The 14,884-nt window shown below is 33.1% G+C and overlaps 1 protein-coding gene across 1 annotated transcript in view; it reads left to right on the top strand.

Moving 5' to 3' along the window:
* The window catches only part of GALNT13 (polypeptide N-acetylgalactosaminyltransferase 13), a 668,619-nt gene extending 654,091 nt beyond the window's left edge, over positions 1–14,528 (top strand). Inside the window, exons 12-13 of the mRNA XM_004375392.2 lie at positions 1,048–1,182; positions 14,211–14,528. Coding sequence (XP_004375449.1) covers positions 1,048–1,182; positions 14,211–14,351 — 276 coding nt within the window. The 3' untranslated portion in view covers positions 14,352–14,528. The remainder of the gene's footprint in view (positions 1–1,047; positions 1,183–14,210) is intronic.
* Positions 14,529–14,884: the final 356 nt, after the last annotated feature.

A 14,884-nucleotide genomic window follows, 5' to 3' on the forward strand; every position in this document is an offset into this window, starting at 1 on the left:
TAAAAAGAAGAAAATAACTTTTATAATTATGTACTTAATAATGCTCATGAAACTTTAACCATCAATGTTATAAATAAATTATTCACACCACGAACAAACAGAGATTGTTATAGTATTAATTTGAATTCTCTAACAGTCTACGTTTCACCTCTACATTTCTTCGATATTTTGAGAAGAATTGATGTAGTCAAGTCTAGCAAAACCATATTAGAAACATAAGTATGGAGCCTACTTTTAATGAGGTATCTAGAGAATATAGTTCTATAAACTTCTTCAGTAACCCACTGGTGATATTTAATAAAATTCACATGATGTACTTACGTTATAAAACATAGTTTAAACTTCTTTATGAAAAAGATCATTGTCTCTGTTGTTGTGGCGTCCACTCAGCTCCATGTCATGACAACACTATGCAAACAGAACAAAACTTGGCCCAGTTCTGTGCCATCTCGTGATCTTTGATATGTTTGAGCTTATTGTTGAGGCTATTGTGTCAATCCATGTCACTGAGGGTTTCCCTCGTTTTCCACTGCCCTTCTACTTTACCAAACATGATGCTTTTCTCTAGCAATTGGTCTTTGCTGATGATGTGACCAGAGTAATTCAGATAAAGTGTATCCATCCTTGCTTCAAGGAGGATTCATTGTCTCTGGAGTTGCAAAACTGGTCATAAGGTGGTAGAAACAAGGAATATCCTTTATTGAGTTCCATGCACTTTATAAACTTTATCTTATTTAACTTGTGAGCTTTTGAAAGGCAAGTACAGAAAATAAAGTCCCAGCAAATAATAAGTGTTTAAAATGTTTGTTAAATTGAGGCCTCATCAAAACCTTATAAAACAGATGGGATTGTCCTTATTTTGCAGTTGAGGAAAGAGACTAAGAGAGAGAACTAGCTTTCTCAAGATCACACAGCAGAGACCATTTGAAAACCTGTTTATCTGATTTGAAAACTTCCACAGATAGCTCTCCTATGCTATGACTTTTTTGTTGTTGTTGTTTATTTTAAAATAGATACCCTTTTATTTGCTGAATTTTATATTTTCAGGTATTTTCTTATACTGCCGACAAAGAAATCCGAACCGATGACTTCTGCTTGGATGTTTCTAGACTCAGTGGACCTGTAATCATGTTAAAATGCCACCATATGAGAGGAAATCAATTATGGGAATATGATGCTGAGGTATAGTAATTTCCTTTATTTACATATTATTTAATGCTTAAGCTCAGTTTATATTTCAAATACATTTAAACTCTAGTTTTTTCCACATTGGCAGAACTGTATTTCAAACATACACACTCATAGCTGATAAAATGAGGATGGCGTATCATATAATTTTTTTTTCCAAACTGGTTAATTAGTATACAACATAAATAGGAAACTAAAATCATTTTTATGTGCTTAAAATTTGTTATCTCCATGTACCTGCTCAATACAAATTAGGCAAGAGACAAGCTAAGCTTGTCTGAGAAGTATGTATGAAGATGTACATACAGGACAATATTGACAGTATTTTCATATTTTCAAATGTTAAATTTTACACTGTTGTGATCTCTGCTGATTATACTCCCCAGCATAAAAGAAAAAAGTTGGCAAGACTGGACAAAATTGGCATGAAATCTCTTTACATTAGTAAATATTTTGCAGATTTCAATAAACTAATTAGGTGCATAATCTGCTGAGCAGCCTCTTCTCAATATAGCACACCTTTCTTTCTGGTAGAGGAGAGGGAGAGAAGACCGCAAAATCCCTGTTGAGATTTTTTAGCCAGGCAGAGTGTAAAAACCAGATCAGCCATCAGATGGAGCTAATAAAAAAGAAATATTTTCCTCTCCTTAAGGAAGTTGCCGTGAAACAGCTTCATTTCTTTCAGTTCTCTTTGCTTAGCAAAATGAATTGGTTGTCTGTGTTACAATTCCCACATTATTATTAAATGGTTGGTGATTTTTTTAAAAGAGGAAATAACCTTATTCCTTCAAGATAATACACTAACTGTAAATGAGCCTCACAGATGGTGTTCTATTCAAGCCTGCAAGAGGAATAGTTGGAAAGGTGCTACAGAGTTGTTGATATTGTTAGTATTTTAACAAGGTCTTCTTTAAAAACTTGTGAATGTCATTTTCATTTGTATAATATTGTAGCTTCATTAGTATATCAGGAAATCTTACTGAAATGTTACAAGATTTGAAACTGGTTAAGTAGGCTTAAATTTGGGAACTAAAATGTATATGTTACCAGGCCCTTTGGACACACAATCATCTTTTTCTGGCCATAATTAAGGACAAACACTCTAAAACCTTTCTATATTGCACCAGCATGTTCTGTCCTGACTCATCTGCCTTTTCAGTATCTTATTCACCTTCTTTGCCTGACTGCCATTTTCTTCTGTTCAACTCTTGGTCTATTATCACCATCCTTTATAGCAAGCCTGCAGAAGATATCTCCTCTAAGTTTATGTGGGTAAACTTGTACCCTTGATCAGATCTCTGCCTCTTCTATAAAGAAAAGTATAGATAAGTGTACTGATAAAGTAAAAATTCTTTCATGTAATATTTTTTAAATAAAAATTTTGTTATTGTTGACTTTACTGCTATTTAGTTTCTACCAGGAGCCCAGGACTTTACTGAGATCATGCTAAAAATAAAGAATCTAGTATCTTTATAAATAAAGGGAATGATTGTACATATAGTTCTTTGAACATTTTATTGTGGTTTGGGTAGAAGTTTACAGAGAAGATTAGTTTCCCATCCAACAATTTATTCACATTTTGTTTCATGATATTAGTTGCAATCTTCTCAATGTGACAGCACTCTACTCACTTCCTCCCTGAGTTCCCTGTTTCCCTTCATCAATCTTTCCTGCCACTTCCTTCCTCCTGAACTTTGTTCTTAGGCAGATGATGCCCTTTTGGTCTCATGTGGTTGATTGTTCTGAGAAGTACATTCCTTAAGGGTGTTATTGTCACTTTATAGGTCTGTCTGTTGTTTGGCTGAAAGATGATCTCTAGGAGTGGATTCAGTTACAGGTTCGAAGGATGTCTAAGGGCCATAGTCTCAGGGGGTTCCACCGGTCTCTATCAGACCAGTAGGTCTGGTCTTTTTTTATGAATTTGAATTTTTTCTACATTTTTCTCCCACTTTGTCCGGGACCTTCTACTGTGATCAAAATGCAGAGTGGTTGGTAGTGGTAGCCGGGCACCATCTAGTCCTTCCGGTCTCAGGCTTTTGGAGGCTGTTGTTCTTGTGGTCCATTAGTCCTTTGGACTAATTGTTGCCTTGAGGTACATATATTTTTATAAGATAAAGCAGTGTTGAATTTCAGAATACCAATTTTAATCTTTAAACTTTTCTGTAACTCTTGAATGAGCACTATCTTCTACAGTCATCACTTGAATTTCTTCACTTCTGAAATGACTATTGTTGGTAATCAGGTGCATATTTTTGTTCATATTTTCTGTTAGCTAATAATTGAATACTAAGGGATTTTAAAAAAAGAAAAGTGAAAAAATAGGTAGCTTTACCTCAGATTAAAAAAATTATATTTGTAAATTTACTATTTTGGAAGGCTAGTAATTATCTGTTGCAGTATTTTTAGAGCATTGTAATATTTTATGTCAAGTAAATTTTGTTTCTAGAACACACCAAAAATGCTTATACCACCAATATTGAGAAATTTTTATTTAAAAAAACTCCAGTCATCTTAATACTGTAACATATAACATGACTTGATTTAGTCTTCTGTATGTTTATGTTTTTAAAATTAAATTGTGATGTTGAACTTGTCTAATGACACCATTTTGTCAAATTTTAAAATTTACAAATCATGATATGGAGAAATCACATGAGAATAGAGTAATTGTAGGACTAATGCATTGCCTTTCTGGAAATTTCAGTTTTGAAATAAAGGACTGATTTTATTTGTGAGGTAATAAAAAAGGAGATGATTTTAAAAAGATAATTGAAATATAGTATTTATTTTTTATGGTTTCCTTTTCTTTCAAGTTTTAAGATTAGGATCCTTTAGTCCACAGAATAGTCCAGACCCTTGCCACTCAAAGCCTGATTCCAATAACATCAACAGGGAATTTGTTAGAAATAGATTCTGAGACACCACGCCAGACACACTAAATCATGATCTGTGTTTTAACAAAAACTCCAGACCATTCATAAACACATTAAAGTTTGAGACACAGTTTAGACAGTGGCCAAACCTTTAGTTACTGTCATTAGTCTTTTTTGTACCATGTTGAGAAAATATTGCAAAGTTAGGAAAAGGCGGAAATACACTCAGAAAATGATAAGGCTTCCCCAGGGAAAGTGAGCAAGAAGATGAGAAGTGCTAAGATGGGAAAGAGGAGTAAGTGCCAAGGAGCTCTGTTCTTCTCATATCCCAACAAGCAGAAAGTAGGCAAATGGTGCATGCTACTTCTTTAATTTAATTCTTTATCTTTTGCTAGCAAGGGCAAAATTATTTTCCTTTGAGAAACTTCCAAAGTGATGCAGTTTCAAAGCCAGATAAAACGTGGTGAAGATCACAGAATTACAGAACTAAAATTTCCTTAATGTTCTCTCTGTTCAGCCTTTATCAGGAAGAAGCTAAAGCACAAAGATTACACCAGCAGTAGCTGAGCCAGGATTTAGCTCCTACTAAAGTATTCAAAGAAATCTAGTTATCAGTGCAATTTTGAATCTCACAGTATGAACAGCAGAAATATTTCATCACTACATCTCCCGTAATCCTTTCAATCCTAGAAAGGCAAGTCAGAGATAGGAGCAGAATTGTTGGTATATCCAGAGAGAAATGGAAACAGTATTACCAAGCCTCAAAACGGGGAGTCTGTCTAATTGCTTTGGTTTTGTTTACTTCTAAAGTGAGTGGGGGGAAAGAGAAGAGAATAAAGTTCGTTGGGAGTTTATAATTTTCTATGCTATTTGTATGCATTTTCTCATTCAACTACCACAGTAGTCCAACAAGGTAGCTATTTTAATTATCTTTATTTTGGAAATTAGTAAAATAACTTGTCTAAGATTGTACTGGGTGGTACAAAAGGTTAAGGGCTCATCTTCTAGCCAAAAGGTTGGCAGTTCGAACCCACTCAGAGGTGCCTCAGAAGACAGGCCTGTCATCTGCTTCTGAAAGATAACAGCCTTGAAAAGCCTATGCAGGAGTTTTATTCTGCACACGTAGGGTCACCATGAGTCAGAATCTATTCCGCAGCAACAAACAACAACAATTACAACAAGGTTGTACACCTCAGGTTTGTGGTACTAAATCCAGAAATCTTTCTGTTACACTACATTGCCTCTCAATGTAATTGAAAAACTAGAAACAACTAGATGCTTTCAATGGTGCTGATCTAATAGGCCAAATGCACAGTGATGCAAAGGAAAGCAATGATTAAATACTATTGATTATTTGGGGTACTAAATTTTATTCACACAGAATTTCTCTTTTCCTTAATAATGGGAATTATTACAATTAATACAATTTTTATCTATAATAAATATATTTTACTTAGGTAAACAAGTATAAAATAAAACTAATTAATATTGTCTAAATGCTTACAAACAGCTCTACATATTTGTACAATGATTAATATCTCTCTAATTGCTTCTCCTTTCAAATTGTATGAAACTAAGCACATATTGGTAATAAATACATGTCTTTGGTCAACTTGAATTTGAAATGCAGAGTTTCCCACTATCTTAAGTAAATATTTCTTAAATAAGAGGTGGTGTTTTTGTTGTTAGTTGCTGTGGAATCAATTCCAGTTCATGGCGATAGGACCATGAATTTAATTCGCTATTACCTTATACCTGGCCTAACCTGTTTGAATTTGGTGCAACCTGAACATTACTAGCAAAACTGCAAAATCTTCACCTGACTTAGAAAACTCCTTAATAAATTACATGGACACTTTGGTGCTATGAAATGCACATTGCCACAGAGTTGGAACAAAAAGGGAAAAAGGGAAAATTAAAAAAAAAACTAAATTTCACCACACTGCTACATTTAAATTATTTTTGTAAATGTCTGTCATCCCTCCATTGTATTTTATTCACGTTTTCTGGTTTTCTGCTTGAACATCACTCAAACCATATGAAATTTCTATTTTTCTGCAATAACTACACATAATCACAGGCAGCAACATACAGTCTGAGGATCTAATTTTAGAACAGACACTTTCTCTCAGCAAACACTATGCAATAAAGAAAAAAAAGAAGCAAAATATGATGCTAAAAATAAGTCCTGTTTTTCATGAGACTGAGCAAGTTGACTGAGAAAATATTTGTTATGAATACAATATCCATCTGTATATATTTTTTCCCAGACTCACATTATATAAAATTTTTCAATAGATAAAGTATATTGGGTTGATATTTACTGAAATTGCAGAAGCTTATATGCTTGTATCTAGGCTTTACTTAACCCCTGCTCCCCTTTTATTTACCTTTATCAGAGAGCAGGTAAATGGGAATATAATTTCAAGGTAAGTGATCTATAACAAGCAACCCAACCTATTCCCCTATGTAGCATTCCTAATAAAAATAATGGTTCTGTTTATATTTTGCAAGCTGTGTATATCAGTCAGGTATTACCCTTCCAGATTCCCACTGACGCATAGTTGTGATTTCTTATGTAGACATTTAGTGGATAGTAATTTTAATAGTTTAGAGTTGCATTTTTAGTTCCTGTTTGTTAACATTTAGACTTGGTGTTAGAATACTCATTTTCTATTCAACTGAATGCACAGATTGCCTTATCAGGAAATCATAATTAAGATTTTCATAATAACCTTATTAAATTTTAAAATAAGTCTTATTCTGTATTTAATCAATAAGGAAAATCTGATTACCTTTGCTATTAATTAAATCTCTATAGTACTCTAATTTTATTCTTACTTTGGTTATCATTATATATAATAATGTAATGAATTGGGTTTTATTTTAAATTTTAGTTTGCTGTCCTTTAAACTGAGACCTGTATGATTTGTCCTTAAATGAACAGTGCAGTCAGTTCTATTTGGTCATTAAAATGTCAAATTTTTTACTTAGTGCTTTTTAGTACAAGGATATGGCCTAATTTTACAATATTAAGATTATTATTTTGTCACAAAAATTGTTTCCTGGCTTGAAATTATGGTAGTAATTCTTCAGAAGGGTAGATTTAGGTATATTCCACAACACATATACAAGTATGTCTAAAGACTAGAATGCATAATTTTTTCTTATGCATCTTAAAATAGTATGGTTAATATTTTGTACATCCCAGACAATACAAATACTTTATATTTCAAAGGACAACAATTAAGTAATGCTATATTGTATATAAAACCTAATACTAACTTAGGGTTGATATTACTGTATTTTCTTTTCAATGTTTTAAATAAACTAAAGGAAAAGCTAATCTACATGAAGCTGCATGTCACCTTGGATATCGTATTGCCTTCAAAATTAACATAACAGCCTCCTAAAGTTGTGAGAAGTATTTACAACAAATATAATGAAGGGCTAATATGCTTCATAAAGAGTATCTAAAGGAAAAAAAAAATGTGTACAAGTTCTTGAATAAACAGCATAGCAGAAAAATAGCCAATGAAAACAAAGTTCATTTAAGTAGCTATCAAATACATAAATTAAAAAATTATTTCACATGTGTTTTTTATTCATTTCTTTATCTCATCAGTATGGCAAGAAATATTTGTAATGGAAACATACAATACTAGTGAGGATGCAATAAAACTGACACCCAAACACTATCCTAGCATATAGTAAACACAAGTAATGTTAGCTGCTTCTTTATTACTATAATATTATTACAGATCTGTTTTATAAAGTACTTTGCTAATATGTATTAAAATATTCATACATTTTGACCTTGTAATTCTACTTCTAAGAATCATTTCTAGAGAAACAATCATAGATGTAGAGAGAAATGTTCAAAGATGTTTATCACAGCATTATCTACAATAGCTCCAAACTAGAAAGATATTCCCCAAAATGAAAAGGTAAATGAATACTGACAAATTCATTTTATAGAAATTATGAATTCTAATTTGTGAAATAATTTTTAGATTAATTTAAAGATAGAAAATATATATAAATGCAAAGTAGGATATTTAATTAGATGACCTCCATTATGTAAATATGCATGATATAAATAATAGAAAAAATACTTAAAAAATCAAATATTAATAATCATTATCTTTTTAGACAGAATACTCACAAGTAAATTATACTTAGTTTTAAACATATGAACACACTAAATTTTTTTACTTTTTTTTCATCAAAAATAATATTTACCTCAACAGGCTTGTTTAAAATTTTTAATGTTTCTTCTGGTTTATATTTTTTAGAAGCACCTGGAATAAAAGTTTCTTGAATTTTTTTTTAATGATCATTCAAGTGATGAAAAGTTTTTGAGAAAAATTGCATACGTGTTTCTCATGGCAAATTGTATTTTGTATTCATGTTCTGTTGCCACATCTATGGGGAGCGTATGTGAAATCATTCTTTTTGTTTTTGTTTTATACCATGGCAAAGCTTGTAGTTCATTTTTCTTTTTAATGACACATGAAATCCACAATCATTAATACTAGAATCTTCAATGTTGACCTGATATTTACCAAGAAAAGTTCATTGCAGGAACAAAAAAATCATTGAGAGTAGAGGATTATCTAGCATAGAAAAATCAAACAATCTGAATAGGAAACTTGGTTTAAAAAAAAAATAACTTTTTAGCAAATTAAATGATACAATGAACAGTGTCATTTTACAAATAAAATATATAATGTATGGTTTTCCTATTTTTACACATAATTTGTCTACCATTTTGCCTTAAACCTCAAGCAATTTGAAAAATAAAAAGGTAAATCCAACTATTTGGTTCCATTATGCTGCCTAAGAGAAGTAGTTTAATTTTAACAGAATTTATTTTCTGCATTGTCCTCTCCTAAGTGTTTCATTCAGCAAACTTATTACCTCCTGTGGTCAGGGACTGGACTTGATGTGGGTAGCCATGGTCTGCAGCCTTCCTGGGGCTTATACAGTTGTGGAAGAAACAGTTGGAAAGCAAAAAACAGACAAATAAATATATTACAAATTATGTTTGGAGAATTAGGTCAAGTTAAGAGACTCGATGGAGCGGATCTTTTTCTATTTTCTCCAGTTACTACTTTTCTAATTGAAATCTAGATGAATGTAGCAATGCATAGATAGACCCCTTATAAACACCACAAGATTAGTGCTCTCAAAATGTTTAAGTGGAAAGAATCTGAGTATCATACTGTACAAAGTACAGCAATGCCTTAAAGTTAAATTTTCCTCTAGCTTCTTCCCTCTCATCCACATTTCGTTCAAGTTCAGGGCAAAGGAGGAAGCCAAGAACTATAACTGAAAACTCTCTGTCTGGATTAATTAGTTAGATATTTTGAATTCACATTCACATGATATCCATTCACAAAATAACTCATTTAATACTAAAAATATTTCATTACTAGGATGGACTCTTAGAATATAACCTTTTCTATCCAAAAAAAACCCTTTGCCCAAAACATTTCCTCATTTGATCTGAGGCTCCTCTACATATCCTCGTCTTAGCTGCATTTATTCGTACTGAAGTTGATATTAAAGCCATCTTAAAGGATGCAGCTCACAGCTCCATGGATGCAATTATTGTGACATGTGCCTTCCATCGTTATCCAGAAGAAATTGTATGTTGCCCAGGATGATTGATTTATTACTGCCTTTGTATTTGATTTCATCATTATTTTCTTTGTCCAACAGACCCACACTTTTCTTCACAAAATCACCCAGTCCTGTCTCTCAGTGAGCAAAGTAGCTGATGGCTCCCAACATCCCACTGTGAAATCATGTAATGATAGCCCTTTGCAAAAATGGCTACTTAGAAACTATACAAGAATGGAAGTTTTTAGAAATATTCTTGAGAATTCTACTAATTACTTTCTCTAATTATTTTTGGAGGTTTGTGTTGCAGACTTTATTACATTTATTTCAGCATTTTAGTTATGTTCTTTTACTGAAATCTGGAAATTTCTTTACAATGTGGTTAAAGAAAAATCTTCATGTATATTTCTCTATGGAGTTATTTTTCTGTCTCTTCTTAACTACTCATTAATTTGGAGGCTGTGTATATTGTGTTTAGTCTATCATGAATTAATACACATTTTTCCATTTTTTCTTTATTTTAAATACATGTGTATGTGTGTATGTTATAATATACTATATCATTTATTTAGCGCTTTTTAGACTGAATTATAGCCATGTCGATAGGACAACAGATTTTTAATCAGAGCTAAAAAAAAATCAATTAAAAAAGCTAGCATAGCCAAAAAAAGGATTGCTTTTGAAATACTGAAATTATTTAATTTTGTTAATTTTTTTATTCAGAAACTTTGGTTGTGTGCAGACATACCATATCTTTTCTAGAGTTTGTAATTATTTTAAGCTGAAAAGTTAAACAAATGCATTATTAAGGATTAACTAAGATGTAATTTTCAATAATTTTAAGAAGTAAATGATCTCTCAGCATTTCTTAGTGGTTGCTTAAGTGATATAATTATAGTAACAAAATCATCTTTTTAATTGTACCCTTTATCTCTCACTTGTGTGATTTGTGAATCTTCTCATAAGCAATAAAATGGATCAATTTTGTTCAAGTCAACAAACTGTCTGGACTTCTTGTAAAGGATACAAATAAGAATATATCCTAGTTCTTGGTTTTAAGGAGTTTATTGTCCAGTAAACAAAGGGCATTCCATTGTCAAAAACCTTACTATGAGAACATATGGAAGGTTAGGGAGTTATTGTGGCTCAGATGAACCAGCTAAGGGTTGTTAGTAGAGCACACAATTGAGCTTGGAATTCTTGTGACAAAGCTGGGAATCTGAAAGTAGGAAGGAGGAGGAGACAATTGGCATTGTTTAGAATAGAACTACTTTCAAGACAAGGCCTTCCAAGTATAAGAGTTGAAAAAACTGGAAAAGTCTAGGCCTTTTGTACAAGGAGAACTTGAATACTGGGCAATTTTCATATATTATCTTAGTTTGTTCTCAAAGCAACCGTAGCTGGTAGGTGCAAGCCCCAGCATGTTGTCTTGTTGGTGGTGGTGCCATCAAGTCAATTTTGACTCCTTATGACACTGTGTGACTGAATGGAACTGCCTTATATGGTTTTCTAGGCTGGTGGCATAATGGTTAAGAGCTTGGCTGCTAACCAAAAGGTCGGCAGTTCGAATCCACCAGCAGCTCCTTGGAAACCCTATGGGGCAGTTCTACTCTGTCCTATAGGGTCCCTATGAGTCAGAATTGACTCAACAGCAAGGAGGAATCTTTACTAGAACAGATGCCAGGTCTTTTTCTCCAAGAGCCTCTGGGTGGGTTCAAACCACCACCCTTTTTGGTAAGCTGCTTAATCATTGTGTCACCTGGGCTCCTGTGGTCTTAAACCAAAAACCAAACCCATTACCATCGAGTCAATTCTGACTCATAGCGACCTATAGGACAGGATAGAACTGCCCCATAGGGTTTCCAAGGAGTGGCTGGTAGATTCGAACCGCTGACCTTTTGGTTAGCCGATTCCTTAACCACTGCACCACCAAGATTCCACGGTCTTTTTAGGCTTAAATAAATACCTAGTCTCAGAAAGCATCAGTCTACTCAGAGTTCTAGGGCAGAGACCACAGCTTGCATCTTTCAGTGGGAGAACTGGCAGCAGTTCCTAATCAAGTCATGCAGTCTTCTGGGAGCTAGCTTCTCCACCATTGACAGCCTAATGCTAAAGGATGCAATCCACATCAGACTGGTGTGGAAACCAACCTGGCTAAATAGTCTCCTGTCCCACAGGGGACAATATTTCTTGTAGCAACTCTGTTGGCTTAACTTCCAGGATTCCAAAGGAACATGCAAAATACAATAGTGTCTGCACATAGAGAAGCTCAGAGTTTGACTTCCTAGCGTATTCTTTAGGATCACTTGGGAACTTGCCTAAGTTTTCAAAGCTAGTAAGTGAGGAGGCAGAAATTCATACTCAGATCTGAGCCTAAAATGTCTGCTTTTCTCCTTTGCCACACTGAGACGGAGATTTTTTTTTTTAGGTGTTTGTTTATTTTTGTTTATCTGTGGTTTTTGACTATTAATAAATTCCTTCAAAGAAAATATTTCTGAGTATTTTTGTTAGAAAGAACAATACTTAGGAGACTTTTAAAATTATTATTATTTGTATAGTTGACAAGCAGCCTGCCTGGGTGGTGCAAGCTATTTGCGATTGGCTAACCTAAATTAGTTGGCAGTCGGAACCCACCCAGCGACTCAGCAGCAGAAAGATCTGTTGAACTGCTTCCATAAAGATTACAGTCAAGACAACCCTATGGAGCAGTTCAACTCTGTGACACGTGGAGTCACCATGAGTCAGGGGCCAAATTGACAGCAGCTAACAATAGTGTTGACCACACATATTCAATTTGATCCTTAAGGAGAAGTCTCAAAGTCTGTTTTTGTGTACATTTTTACCTAAGCTAACTGATAGTTAATCAAAGCCATCAACTACTGTTATGTGTGATTAGATTCGAATAAGAAAATGGCAGTGCTTCTTGGAACAGCTCAATGGGCAATAGCAAACTCAGTGTGTATAAAATCACATAATTTTTTGCAAAAGGATCTAATAGAAGCAAGCAAGGGTAAGTGACTTTTTGGAAAGAAGATATATACATGAAGAATCTCAGGTATGTAATAAAAATGAAGAATTTTTAGTTGATTTTAACTAGAATTTTTCATTAAAAAAAAAGATGTTGGTTTTGTTTTGTCTTTTTTTCAAGCTGGTTGCTGGTTCAATTTCTGGTATCCTAAGAATAAATCAACCGTCTTCTTGCCTATCTTTGACAATTTCTTACTTTCTCCATTTTTAGTATAAATAGCCTGATTCTATGTATTGAAAGAGAAACAACAAAAGCTTCAATCTTGAAATCTCCTTCACATCTAATAGCTTTGCTCTTTTAATTTCCTGCTGCTTTTCTATTAAGCAACCTCCTCCCAAGTTTATTCTCCATTCCACTTTTCTCATAAGTGTATTCTAGGGTGGGTTCAGTCCTAATCCAAGCAAATTACGATCATTTTGGGTGTGTTTCTCCACTATTTTTATTGCATACAACCTGCATTGTTTTTTCATCCAATTTCAGTGCAATATCAAGAGCCAAAAAATATTTTCATTTATCTTTAATTTTGGTATAGTTTGCAACAAAAAGATACAGAGTGCTTTTTTCAGGATATGCCTGCAAATACCCTCCCACACATTCATACTTTTCTCTTCTGGTTGGGGAGTTTTTCACGTAATATGGTTCTAGACATTGTCCATAAAACTGAGCAGAAGTACCTAGTACATATAAAACACATTGATTTAAATGTATATCTGGAAAATCCAAAAAAATATGATTTCAAAATGTAAGGGAGAACTCAACTGAGAAGACATGTAATACTGGTTAATGTGGTGTAATTATTAGAATTATATTTCAACATCTGGGTACAGAAAGGATGCTTATTAAGCATTATTATTAAGAAAATAAAATATAAATATAACATTTAAAATATATAACCATCACATGCCTGTTTTTATTTGATATTGATATATTTTTGAAGATCTTTCAAAGTGCAAACCAAAATATAGTGGACATACTATCAAGTAATGTAGATTATTTGTTGCTATAATAATCACTCTCCTACAATGAATATCTCACAATCACAGATACTATGGTTTGTTGAGTGTCTTGAAATAAGAACATCACTAGCAGTTTTGTACATTTGGGTCACAGCTGTGACAACCATTTGTGTGTTTACCAAATGGTTACTGAATAAACCAATCTATTGAGGAAGTTTGTTAATATTTGCAGCCCTCAATTGAACTCAGAGCTCACAAATGGGCTTTTTGCAAAGGAGCGTGAATTCTTGGCAGTTCATGATAAACGTCAGCCAATTTCTTTAACCATCTCCAAATAAAGGTGTATTAGATAATGATGAAACTGTAACAGTCTAAGATGATAATAATTCAGACCCACCTGTGCACAGTTTCTTTTAGAAACATATCACAGTGTATTCTACTAAAATAAAATAAAGGAGTTTTTAGAGAGTGGATTTAATCTGATGTACTAGTGAAGTTAAGATGGAATAGGCTGCACTGATTATTGGTTATCTTTTGCAGAGACTTACCTTGAGACATGTTAACAGTAACCAATGTCTTGATGAACCTTCAGAAGAAGACAAAATGGTGCCTACCATGCAGGACTGTAGTGGAAGTAGATCCCAACAATGGCTGCTAAGGAACATGACCTTGGGGACATGAAGCCCGAAGACATTTTCCCCCAAGCCATGAAAGTGTCTACACTTTTGTTTTGCATTATTTCAATTAGGGGAAAAGATTAACTTTGCTTAATTGAAAGTTTTAAAATCCTTTTAGTATTCTAAGACACGGTTGTTTATAATTCATTTTTAGGAATGTTTGCTTATTTCCCTACTGAAATTTGTATCTGATAAAGAAGCACATAATGCCGTATAAATAACAGCAAACTGTTATTAAACATCACAACAACTTGAAAAACTAATTGTGTTTGTTTAAAAAAAAATTATTGCTCTCATCCTACAGGGTCAGTTAATGGGTTATTTTTATTTCTATTTTTTCTTGTCATAGTGATTGAAACAGAGACAATGTAAAATGCCTTATAAAATATTTTCATTATGATAATTATCAATTATTTTATAAACCCCTTCTGTTTCTACTGGACCTTCATCGAAACATGTTAAATTTTCATGTCAACAAGAAGTCTACATATTATTTCTGAACAGTACATTTATTATACAAATAAGTTCCAAGGTTTG

The sequence above is a fragment of the Trichechus manatus genome, unplaced genomic scaffold, assembly GCF_000243295.1.
Source record: "Trichechus manatus latirostris isolate Lorelei unplaced genomic scaffold, TriManLat1.0 scaffold00036, whole genome shotgun sequence".
In the NCBI taxonomy this organism is placed as follows: Eukaryota; Metazoa; Chordata; class Mammalia; order Sirenia; family Trichechidae; genus Trichechus; species Trichechus manatus.